This window comes from Rhagoletis pomonella, unplaced genomic scaffold (assembly GCF_013731165.1).
Source record: "Rhagoletis pomonella isolate Grant_MI unplaced genomic scaffold, Rhpom_1.0 Rhpom_scaffold_00004, whole genome shotgun sequence".
In the NCBI taxonomy this organism is placed as follows: Eukaryota; Metazoa; Arthropoda; class Insecta; order Diptera; family Tephritidae; genus Rhagoletis; species Rhagoletis pomonella.
Window position 1 is genome coordinate 76,815,146 of NW_023458558.1, and position 12,549 is coordinate 76,827,694.

At 36.9% G+C, this 12,549-nt stretch overlaps 1 protein-coding gene across 1 annotated transcript; it reads right to left on the bottom strand.

Moving 5' to 3' along the window:
- Positions 1-4,697: 4,697 nt before the first annotated feature.
- LOC118738087 (larval cuticle protein A2B-like) lies at positions 4,698-5,504 on the bottom strand. The gene is made up of 2 exons (XM_036469007.1): positions 5,458-5,504; positions 4,698-5,347 (listed from the first exon to the last, which is right to left on the bottom strand). The coding sequence occupies exons 1-2, from the start codon at positions 5,467-5,469 to the stop codon at positions 4,748-4,750; spliced, it is 612 nt and encodes a 203-aa protein (XP_036324900.1). The 5' UTR covers positions 5,470-5,504; the 3' UTR covers positions 4,698-4,747.
- Positions 5,505-12,549: the final 7,045 nt, after the last annotated feature.

Here is a 12,549-nt window from a genome sequence, read left to right on the forward strand (position 1 = left end):
GCTCTTGTAGTAAATTGTTCCTGAGCAGTTCAGTTCTGCAGATCTTATTATCTTCTCCAACATCAGATTAAAGAAGTCGTCCTGTCTAAAACCCCGTCTGGTGGCGAACAGCAACAGAGCAGAGCTGGTGGTATTGCTCAACGTCATTTTTCACAGCCGTATGAGTTTTGAGGGGATGCCAAATTCAGACATGGCGGCATATAGGAAACTCCTTTTAGTGCTGTCGAAAGCGGCTTTAAAGTCGACAAATAAGTGGTGAGTGCCGATCGCGGGTCTTTTCCAAGATTTGGCGTATTGTGAATACCTGGTGTATGGTAGGCAATACATTCGATAAGACCTTGCAAGCTATGCTTAGAAGGCTGATCCCGCGGTAGTTGGCACGCATTGCGGGGTCGCCTTTCTTTTGGATTGGGCAGAGCGCACTTGAATTCCAGTCGTCGGGCATGCACCTTGTTACCTCCTTGCCATCGTAATTAAATAGCTCAGATGACAGACCCTCAGCTCAAGCAGCTTTGGCACTTTTCGTCGTAGTCAGGCGCTGGGATATCGACTCCATCGTAATCGACTGGGACCTCGTGGTCGTCTTCTCCACTTCTTTCAGTGCTTCTGCCATTCAAAAGGGTCGAAAAGTGTTCCCTCCATAATCTGAGTACGTTCTGGACATCGGTCACTAGGTTGCCATGGTTGTTCCTACAAGAGTCTTGAAACCTTCCGTAAGTCGCTCAACTCTCTGCTAAAAATTTCGGGTGTTTTTTCTGTCGGCCAGCATTTCAAGCATTTTCTCACACTCCTCATCGTACCAGTAATGAGCGGGAAATGTGGTTCCAGTGATCCCGCAAGTCGGTTTGTTGAAGAGTGCTCTCTCACAGCAGGTGTTAGGGTCGAGCGCCGAATCCATTGGCCGTCTGTTTTGATTGCAGATTTTCGACGTTGAACTTTCCTTGGATTGTTGGGGGTCCTTTTTCCCTTCCGTCTATCACAACATCCTCGATTTGGTTTCCCGTTTTCCGATGTGGAGACATCCATGTAGCTTGAAGGATCTTTTTATGCTAGAACCCAGTAATACATACTGCCAAGTTTCGGGCCCCGGCGAAGTCGATCACCCTCAGCTAATATGTACGCTCTAAGCCAAGAGAGCCTTGGATGCCTCGTCCCTCTCTTCCGTCGGGGCATTGGCACATATGAATGATGTGTTGAAGAATCTCGCCTTGATGCGGATTGTGGCTAGACTTTCGTCCACTAGAGTGAACGCCGGTCTCTCTCCCACAACAAATCAACACCGAATTGCACTCCTTTACGTGGCAACTGTAGTAGACGTCGCAAGGCTCCACGCTTACCTTCCTCGCCCCGTCCATCGCATTTCGTGGATGGCGGTGATGTCAGCCTTTATTTTCCCTAGAACATCAACCAGCCGAGCAGAGGCACCATCCCGATTAAGGGTTCGGATATTTCAAGCGCATACCCTAAAACCATAGTCCTTCCTATGTTTGCCGTGATCGTCATCAAAAGAAGGGGGTATCACCCGAGGCATGTTTTTTTTTTCATTGGGCAGGGTTTTAACGTGGCGGGACCCAAACCCAGCGCACGCGGGCCACTCCCAGTTGAATGGCAGTCAAAAGCTTTGCAGTACTGGGAAATGTACAAAACATAGTGATCAAAAGCGAATATTTCAACTAAACCCTGATGTATTTTTTAAATTCATAGCTCTACATACCTGTATAGTAAACTAAATAGTTGGACCAGACGTTATTCAAAATAAAAAATGTAAAAAAATAAACCTTTTTCCGTATACTCTGTAATATTCCTCCGCAATTTTGTAAGGTAAACTGATAATTTATAATCATTGCTTTGCAGCGAAATATCTTCTCCTAAATTATATACATAGGTATGTATAAATATGAGGACGTATTAAACATTTTGAGTATGCAGATTTTTTATGCTGGTATATTCATTTATGCTAAATATATTACTTGATTTTGTTTTGTCACACTTAAGAAGTAAACGTCTTAACTGTTCACCCAACCGGTCTATAGTTTTATCAATAATCTCAGATTGGTTCTGTGATACAAAACTTTCGTTGTACGCTTAGAAAAGTCACATACCTAAAGACAAAGTAAATATCTTTAGTTGTCGAAACTAATCCTTTTTTTCAGTGTTAGCTTGCGTCATCATCACTATCAACATCTTCATCATCGCTATAATGCTGCATAATTAACAATTCGGCAAATCCTGCAATTTTTTTGGGTAGTTTTGTCATAATTGATACAACAGGGCCGGAACTAATCAAAAGTCTATTGAATATATCTTCATTCGTCTTTTTTCTATTGCAGTTGCGAGAAATATGTTCTCTGTAGCTCCTAAAATATTTGCTTCGCGCCTGTAGAGCTTTTTCGGACAATTGACGTTTATTTTGTTTTTAAAACGGAACTCAAGCCAACTTTTGTTTGCTTTAAAAAAACGTTCTTCTTGTCTACATGACCTATTCCAACGAATTTTGACCTCAGAGATGAAATATCTCATCTTTCATTAAATTCTTTTAAATTTTCATCAGATGGCCTGATGCGATCTTTCATTTAGCCGATCGCAGCCAAAGTTTTTCATTATTTCATAAAGGCTAAATGATAATTGAGCTCGTTCCTATAAAGAAAATAATAATATAATTAGGCCTTTAAAGTTATGGTTATTCTCCGTTTACCCGTCTACCCGTAACCATATTAGTTAAAAATACTTTCACTTTCATTATTTCTATTCACTGCACATGACATTAATGCATAGAAATAGCAACACTATAAACAATAGCAAAGATTATAATTAACACTAAAATATGCAATATGTACCATTCTTTACGGCTTCACATATAAGTCATTGGACAAGTAAATTACATCATTCTAAGCCATTATTGTAAAACTTAATAAACCCAAATTTTATTTTAAAAGTCTTTCTTTGATACATGCAAGTACTAACAGCCTCGCATTTGAAACAAAACAGTATTTAGCCTACTTCCTTTGGTAATACACGTATGTACCTAATAGTTATGCCGTATGTAGGGTATATAAAAAAAAGAACATTAATTGAGCAAACAACGAACGTGGACAATAATAACATTACATTCTTTTATGTTTTGTACTTAGTTTTCACTTGTTACATTTGGTTTTGTTCTTCATCGAAAATTTCATGTTTGCTCCGTAACGTCAGAATTTTGCTTCTAACCTCAAAACACATTCCCCCGTCTTAGCCAGTGCTGTCATTTTTTGTTTGAACATATGATTTCTCAGAAGATAATTTAGGCAGGCCTTCTTAAGTGAAGTTATTCTAAAAGGCCACCCCATGAAGGGCTGAAAAATGATTCCCTGCAGAAGGGATTATCCATCTAAAGTACTTCCCATAAAAGCCCTTCTGGAAGGTTTTCTATGGGTAGCGAAATAATTGATGCCAGTGCATAGAAAAAAGAAAGGAGAAAGGAATGTAGAGTGGAAGGCCTCTTGACTCTCAGGTAGGGTTTTAGCTCCTGAAATTATCTACTGGGTTATAAAATGATATATTTATATATGATACATATATATAATATAGCCATGCGAGCACGTTCACAACTCGCATTCGTCTTTTTAATTTTTTTCTGTAGTCCCGCAAATCCCGCATGTGTAATCCCTCATTTATGATCCCGCAAAAATGGCGCGGGATCACGCGTTTATACAAATTATTTGTATCATGAAGAGATCTTCCCCGCACATATTTTGAGCGTTCAGAATATATGAGTCCGAAAGGATTCCTAGGCAGGTAAGAAATATGAGTTTCAAAAACAAAAAATTGTATACTCTTATATGAATCTTTTAGCATTCATATATGATCCAAGTTATGAGCCAGCACCTGTGCCAATAAAAAAACAATAAATATTCGAAATTTATATCTAAACTTGTTTATACAGAAATTGAAAATTATTAGAAAACAAAAAATGAACAAAATTTAGCTGCATCTGCTGCTATTAAATGCATGTTTGAATGTGTATATGCACGTAAGTATTTATGTACGTTAATTTAAAGATATTTGTGCTAAATGCCTTTGCAAGTATAGAGGGTTCAATTAGACTCAAAAAAAACCTAAAATAAGTGTCCGGATGTAGTAATTTAGGAGGCCGATAAGAGCCATAAAAAAAGAGTCTGAAATGATTCGTGAGGCCAAAAATTGTTTTAAGAGTCCAAAATGAGCGGTATGTGAGACCAATAAGAGTCCAATATGGATAGCGGGACCAGCGGAGATCATTTAAAATTGGCCGGGATGGACGGTATCGGGAAGATCTGTAAAAATATGGCGGGCGGGACGGGACCAAAATCCCTTCCCGACACTCCTGATAAATCCACGGGACCCGCGGTACAATTCTGAAAAACGTCGGGATGGGCGGGTTCGGGACTTAAAAATCGATTTTCGGGATGGGCGGGATCGGGATTAAATATATAGTCCCGTGACCATCTCTAATTCGGAGATAGGGAAACACCCTCATGCCGGACTCTTAAATGAGCTCATTATGAGTGTAGAGGCTCCGAAATAGGACTCCGTAAAGACTCATTTATGACTAAAATTTGTTTGTAAACTTTTATTACAGAAGTCGTTTGCTTTGAAATAAATAGGAGTATATTTATGTATGTGTGTACAAAGATATAGTTCATAATACTAAAAAACAATTTTTTACAATCAACACGTTCAGTCATTCCAAATCAATTTCAAATCACGTTTAAAAGTTTTGCATTATTTAATGTTGGTACTTTACTAAGGCTGGCTCAGCGTAGTGAGAAACGGGAGCAGCATAGTGAGAAACGGGAGCAGCGTAGTGAGAAACGGGAGCAGTATAGTGAGGAGACTTAACCACATCTTGAGCGGCATAGTGTGCCACTGGAGAGGTGTAGTGTGCACCTGGTGCTACTGTCTTTACCAAAGCAGGAGCAGCATAGTGAACTACTGGAGTGACTGTTTTTATAACTGGGGCCACAGCAACAGCGTTCACAAAGGGTTCACGGTTCACCACAGCGTTGAAACCATTCACAGGGTCCGAAGTATACTGGACAGTACGTTTGTATCCATCGGAGTCGATGAGTGAGTATTCACCGCGCACAACATCACCGTCACGTTCCTCCACTTGGGTCTTCGAATCACCGGTCAGCTTGTCGTCAACAGCATAAGAGAACTTGTATTGTGGATGATGGTCGTATTCCTCTGATTTAACAATAACCTTTTGGGCTACAGCTATAGGCGCAGCATGGACGGCAACAGCGGCAGGTGCAGTATGGTAAATGGGCGCAATAGGTGCATATCCGGCGTTGGCTATGGCAACGAAAGCGAGTACGAAAGCAAACTGCAAAGAAAGAGAATAAAGCTTTATTAGTACTATATATGTACGTATACATATGTACTTATGTAATAATTGGAGCAGGTTTTCTAATCCTAAGCGGTCGGTATATTAACCTTGAAAGCCATTTTTCAGATGTGTGTTGAATAGTTCTTTGTTGCGGCGAATGCAAGCAGTGAATGATAGAAAACAGCAGCCGTCAGACCTTTTTATACTGTTAATGCTATTTACATACCGATATACCCACCATATGTCAATTAATATACATTTGCGTTTACATACATATCGAAAGTAAGCATTTTTGACAGATAAAGTAAAGTGCTCGAAACAAGTGCCAGCACATGCATACATACATATGTACATACATTTCTACACATAAATTCAGCAATACTTTTCCAATTTAAATTAGAAAAGGAATTGTGGTTAGTTTACTATAATTTACATAGCCCTAAACATTGGTATACTAATACAAATGTGTCAAGTGTCCCCACAGATCCCAGGCCTGCTAGAAATTGCATCCAAGGCAAAAGATCGCATATACCATTTTCGTCTTGAACTTTACTCGTGAATTGTTAAGGCCGGTCCACATAGAACTTTCGCGTTGGCTGTGCCCTTGGCGTTGGTTTGACAGAACGCCCGTTAAAAGCTGGTACAAGTATTTCAATTAAAACCGCTCGCTAATTTCGTCGGCCCTGATTCATTTTTTGAACTTTGTCTACTTTATACAATTGAAATTTTCAGAGCAACTCAAATTCCAAATAAAGGTAAAACAAACAAGTAAGAAAGTCTAAGTTCGGGCGGAGCCGAACATTAAATACCCGGCGCAAGTATTAAATATATGTTTTTCACCTTTCCGAAAGCTACCGCTAGATGGTAAGAAGGGGGCATCAATTTTGAGTAAATTAGTGTCCTTAAATTTCGAAATATTCCAGTTTCAAGCATTTCTGAAATTGACCGTTATATGAAAAGCGGCCGTAATTTTAGTCCGATTTCAATAATTTTCAAAATAAAAATACCGAGTTTGGTACAAATTCGTATAACGGTTACCGATATACATATATGTGATCATAAGTGGGCGGTGCCACGCCCATTTTCCAAAATTTTACCATACACGTATTTCTTGGTAAAGAATTGTTGCAAGCATAAATTTTGAATAAATTAGCTTTAATATTTTCTGATTTATCGAAGATTTTGTATTTCTCTAAATTACCGTTATATGGGATGTGGGCGTGGTTATTGTCCGATTTTTTAAATTTTTGGCCATTTAGTATGCTGTACCAAGGCCAATAACTGTGCCAAGTTTGGAAGAAATTGGTGCAGCGGTTACCAAGATATGCACATGTAACCATAAGTGGGCGTGGCTACGCCCATTTCCCCAAAATTTATAATATTCTTATTTTGCGTTTAAAAATTGTTGTAAATATCAATTTTGAGTGAATAATCTTCAGTAGTTACTAAAATATCGCAGTGTTCGTATTCCTGGAAATTACCGTTATATGGGAAGTAGGCGTGGTTACTGTCCGATTTCGCCCATTTTCAATACCAACCTACCTTGGATTAACGGAAACCTACGTACTACTTTCGTTGACATATCTCAATTTTTGCTCGAGTTATCGTGTACACGGACGGACGGACAGACAGACATGGCTTTCTCTTTTCATTCTGAGCATTTATGTATACATTTGTCTATATCTATCTCGATTCGTTTTGGCTGTTACAAACAACCGTTATGTGAACAAAATTAATATACCCTTGTGCACAAGTGCGCTCGGGTATAAAAATAAATAGATGAAAATATTCAATTTTGCTTTATTTGAGAATGAAAGTGAGAATCAAGTCGGATTTATACAAGGTGGTGTTACTGGCAAATTTAGAATTTCGACGTGGTCCTTCTCAATGCCAAAATGATGTGTTTGTTGTAAACAAGGCGAATTCATATTATAACAAACACATCATTTTGCCCAAGGCGAATCTATACAAGGTGGTGTTATCGGATCCGCTGATTTCACGGCGAATTTGTACCTTTTGTCAAAAAGATGTGTTTGTTGTAATTTTGCTTTTGTACTGCTTGTCAATGTGCATATAATTTGTTGTTGTAATTTTTGTTTTTGTTCTGTCAACACCTTATTGTATAAATTCGCCTTGATTTTGACATTGAGAAGGACCACGGCGAAATTCTAAATTTGCCAGTAACACCACCTTGTATAATTTCGCCTTGGTGAGAATGTATGTGTGAGATTGAAAAATTGAAAACATTTTTGTTATGTTAGCAAGCTTCAAAAATGTTCAGGCTGCCTCTCAGCGGTTTTACCTTTAAACTTCTATTATGGTTAAAAGCATGATAAAAAAATAGGAAGGTAGAACCGCTGAGAAAAATTTTTCAAATTCTTGACGTTTGCAAGCAATTTAATTTTAAAATTTTACACACAAACTCACACACACATTCTCATTTTCAAACTCAAACAACAACAACTTTGAACAATTCCTTTTTTTTTACTCTCAATTCTATACGATTTTAAAATGTTGGCAAACTTCAAAAAAAAATCATGGCCGACGTATTGAGAGAACGGTTTTACCTCACTATGCTTTTATCATGGTTAAAAGTATGCTTGCTACAGTGAACGCTTGGCAGCGAATACTTTGGCCACTAAATTAACAAACTAGCGACAGATAAATTAATATTTCATATGAACAATTGCATGGAAAACGACATTTCTTGCCAGCATTTGATTAAAATGGGAAAATATTTAACATAATTTTATTTTGTTGACACAGCTGACGAAGAATGCACGCGAAAAGTTGAGAGTTGGCCATATTTTTGCTTTGTGTTGGCGTTAGCGTTGCCAAATTTTGGCTCTGTGGACGCCTGCCTTGGAATTCATGTATTCAAAGTCAGCTGTTGAAGCGACGACAACCGACGACAACGCCAAAGTTGCACGTGGACGGGCCTTTTGTGTTGACACGAAAATGGAGAGACGAAAGGTGCAGATCATGAACTTCTCTACAATAATTTTTTAATTACTGAGTTACCGCGATTATAAAATTTGAAGAAGTCGCCTTCCTAATTGTCACACTAGGTTAGGGTTGCCAACATTTTCTAAGATATTCATAGTACTTTTTAAAAAATGTTGGAAAAATATAGTACACTTCGAATATATGTATATAGTATTTTATTTAAAAGAAAAAGTAAAAACGATCTTTAAGTGATGGAAAAAGTTCTTCCTGTGAATGCCGAAGTTGTTGGAATAGAGAGTACCTAGAAATTAAACATTTTTAAGTAAATTTGTTAATCCTTTCTCAGTGTTTTAAAAATATGTTACCTTTTTTTAATAAAATTCGCAATGACCTTTTACTTTAAAGAATATTTCATTTAATGTGGTTATTTCAGTATAAGGGTTATCTATTTTAATACACATTTTTTCGTGCAAATTATCGAAATATATTTATATTTATTTGCTACAAAAGCGTGCAATTGCTGGCTTATGCCGATGACATCGATATCATCGGTATCAAAAACCGCGAAGTCTATTCTGCCTTTTCCAAGTTGGATAATGAAGCAAAGCGAATGGGTCTGGTGGTAAACGAGGACAAGACGAAGTATCTCCTGTCATTAAACAAACAGTCAGCACATTCGCGCCTTGGCACCTATGTCACTGTTGACAGTTATAATTCCGCGAAAGTACACTCAGAAAAAAGTCAGCCAAATATATTTCTACCAACACATGATTTGGTAACTATAACCAAATAATGTGACTATAACTAAATCATGTGTTGAGAAAAACATATTTAGTTGACGTAACTAAACTCTTTTCTCAGTGTAGAGAATTTCGCTTGCTTGGGAACCAGCAATAACACCGATAATAATGTCAGCATGGAAATCCAGCGCAGAATCACTCTTGCCAACAAGTGCTACTTTGGACTGAGTAGGCAATTCAGGAGTAAAGTCCTCTATCGACGTGCGAAAACCATGCTCTATAAGTCACTTATCATGCCCAAAAGTCAAGCACCGATCTGTCTGTGTAGCCATCATATGTAGGAACCATATGCAACTGCTCAACAAAAGCACTGGAATATACGTATGTCCCAGCATCATAAACAAATTCACACAACACTCGGAAAGTATAGCTTAAACTTATTTTGGTACATTTTTTTGCATTTTGGTACACGATTTGGTACACAAAAGGATGAGGCTGGCCTTTTTTAACCTTTTTTTTTGGGTAATTTAGCTTTTTTATTTGACCGATCCAGCTTTTTTATTTTTGAAATTTCAAACCTATCCACAGATATATTTCTGTAAGTAACCAATTCGGTGGCTATCGTAGAAGTAACAGTAAATATTGGCTTATTTTGGGGTAAATTTTGAGCCTTCAAAGTGCTCTAGCAACTTATTATTTGCTGATATAACTTTCATTTTCGGGATATATGTACGTCCTTTGGAGCAGTGGAAATATAATCGTGTACAAATTTTATATAAATTCAACAAAACACGAGCATTTTAAGGCAAAAAATTTTTGAAAAAATTAGCAAAATACGCCCATGTATGCGTGTATAGGTATTTTGGCTTTTGAGTGACAGGTGGCGCAATATTTGTAACCAAGCAAATGTACATTCACGGAAAACTAACTAACGCAGAATTTGAATGGGCTTCACAGTTGCATACTGCTTTTATTAAATTTTCCTGATTTTTGCATATAGAAACCAATTTTTTTACGTTTTTAGTCGTATGTAGTATGAACTATATTTTCATAAAAAATTAGCGAAAAAAATTAAAGTTAAAAATTTTGCATATACTGTGAACAGTGTTGCCGCGCCCGAAAAATAAAGTTTAACAAAATCTTTCAAAAAGTTTAACAAATCCCGTTAAAATTAAGCAACTTATTTGTCGGGTCTTGCTGTTTGTTTCTTCCTGAGCTTGGTAAATTGCTTATAGAAATAAAAATTAAGCAAGTCAGTAAGTAAAGGCTCTCTAAGGCTGAGTTTTGTCGTCAAAAGTAAGGATGTTATAGTCTAAGGACCAATTTCAAATGAATATTTAAACGGAACTTAAGTTTAATTGTGGATTGTTGTTTAAATGCCATTTAGCTTTCGTTGGGTTTCAGATCAACTTTGTTTGAATATGCCAAACAATTGGCAGCACTGCTGCTTATTCCTTGAAATTGTTCTTGCATTTGCATGTTTGTTTACATTTTCTGCTGAACAGCTAATTGTTTTAGGTGGGATTTGGTGGGATTGATTAAACAACCTACCAATCAATCTTGGTTGTTTGGTATAAACACAGGGTTGCATATCTAATATTTAAATAGCAAAATTGGCCATTTAAGTGTAGAGTGAAAAGGAATAGTGGAAATTAGTCAACAATCTCTACTTAAGTAGGCCATCTGAAATCGGGCCTAACAGATGCTAAATTTGAAAACTATTACACATTCTTTCAGGCTTTCAACACATACTCCTATAATAGTTATCTGCCCTTTTGCTAGTTTTTTGAATACATGCAAATAACGAGTTAGGCATCATGTTATCCAAAATGTGCGTGTTGATCTTGTCACGCAAATGAAGGGACCTAAAGGTCTAGGTCGCCTCCGAACGGCAAATGGTTTTTATGAGAAGCGATTTCATGGCAGAAGTACACTCGGAGGTTTGAAAATGCGACGACCGCAGATCGGGAATTGCGTAGAGCATCATTTGCTGGAACTTTATGTGTGATCTGTAGCTCGTTTCTGTAACTTTTCTCTACCGATTATTTCTCTACTAGTAGAGAATATACATCATTCTCTACTCATTCTCATTAGCAGTAGAGAACAGGGCGGCGAATTCATATCTCAATTCGCCTTGGTAGAGAATTGTTACAGAAACGAGCTACTGGATGGAAGTCTTCCTAAAATAAATTTGAAAAATTTATTGAAATAGTAACTCTTCTGACTATGAATTTTCGAGGAAAACTATCGTTTTTGACTATTTTAATAAAAATATTTGGCAAAACGAAGAAAAGTTTAACATTTTAACAGGCAGGAAAAACTTAAGCAATTTTGCTTAAATTTAAGCAAAACGGCAATGCTGACTGAATAATTTTATGTGCACTGCTTGCTAAATTTAACCATCAAAAAGTGTCAAAATAGCTTAAGTTGTAAGTTTTGATTGGTTTTGTGTTCAATAACTTTTTCTTATAATTTCCTCCTCGTCTCAATTTGGCGTTGTCGTTCTCCCTGCTAGTACTAAATAGAAATGTTGTTGAAGGCATATTCATATCACAGCGTATACCATGATACAAAAGAGAAGGTTGTTCCATTGTCACTCTTTCGTCGCCATATTAACAACCTGACAATTAAGTAGATTGTGACATTTCGTGCTACCGTATCCAATATCTTAACTCCTCAAAAATTCTGTTATTAATTTTTTGTTTATTTAAATGTGACTTTTTCAATACATATGTAGTTGCTTATGGCTGTAAAATTCACAGTCTTTATTTAACCATTTAAAAATACGTTCTGTGCATCTATCTAAATCTAATTTGTCTTTACACGATATGTTGACATTTCCGTATGTAAAAAGTGGCATGTACACATGCAAATACATGTCGTGTAAAAACTTCTTTACAAACATTTTGTACTTAAAATCGAAATTTGAACAAGCAAATGGAATTTTATTGTGTACGACTCGATTATTTGTACACTAATTTTGGGTTATTATGTCCAAACGCTTAACCCAAAGCAACAAAAAATTTTAACACACACGTTTGGACAAAGAATTAAAAGTTAGTTTAAAATAAAAACTTAAAATTTTCAGATACCAATTTATGAATAAATTCGGTTAGAAATATGGACCTTTTTGTACAAAATACTGTGATCAGCGTAGTCGGAGTTGGACTGATGAGGGTTATTTTTTGTAAGCGCTGCCGAAAGCCTACAACGTGGAAAGGTATTTTGCGCAAAAATCCTGTTGTTGGCGAAACCCGAGTTTACATTTTCTCTGTCAAAATGCTAATTTTACCCCACCCCAAACCCACTGCACAAATAACTGAACAATTTCCCTTTTATTTTTGAAAGAGAAGCGGTCTAATGCTCAATAAGTTGATAATTGTGTTTCTAGTTTTCATACTAACAATAAATCATCAATTTTGTTTCACACCCTCCAATATTGAACAGTAAAATATATTTATTTTTACCCAAAGACACAACGATATTGTCGAAATATACTAAAATTGGATAATA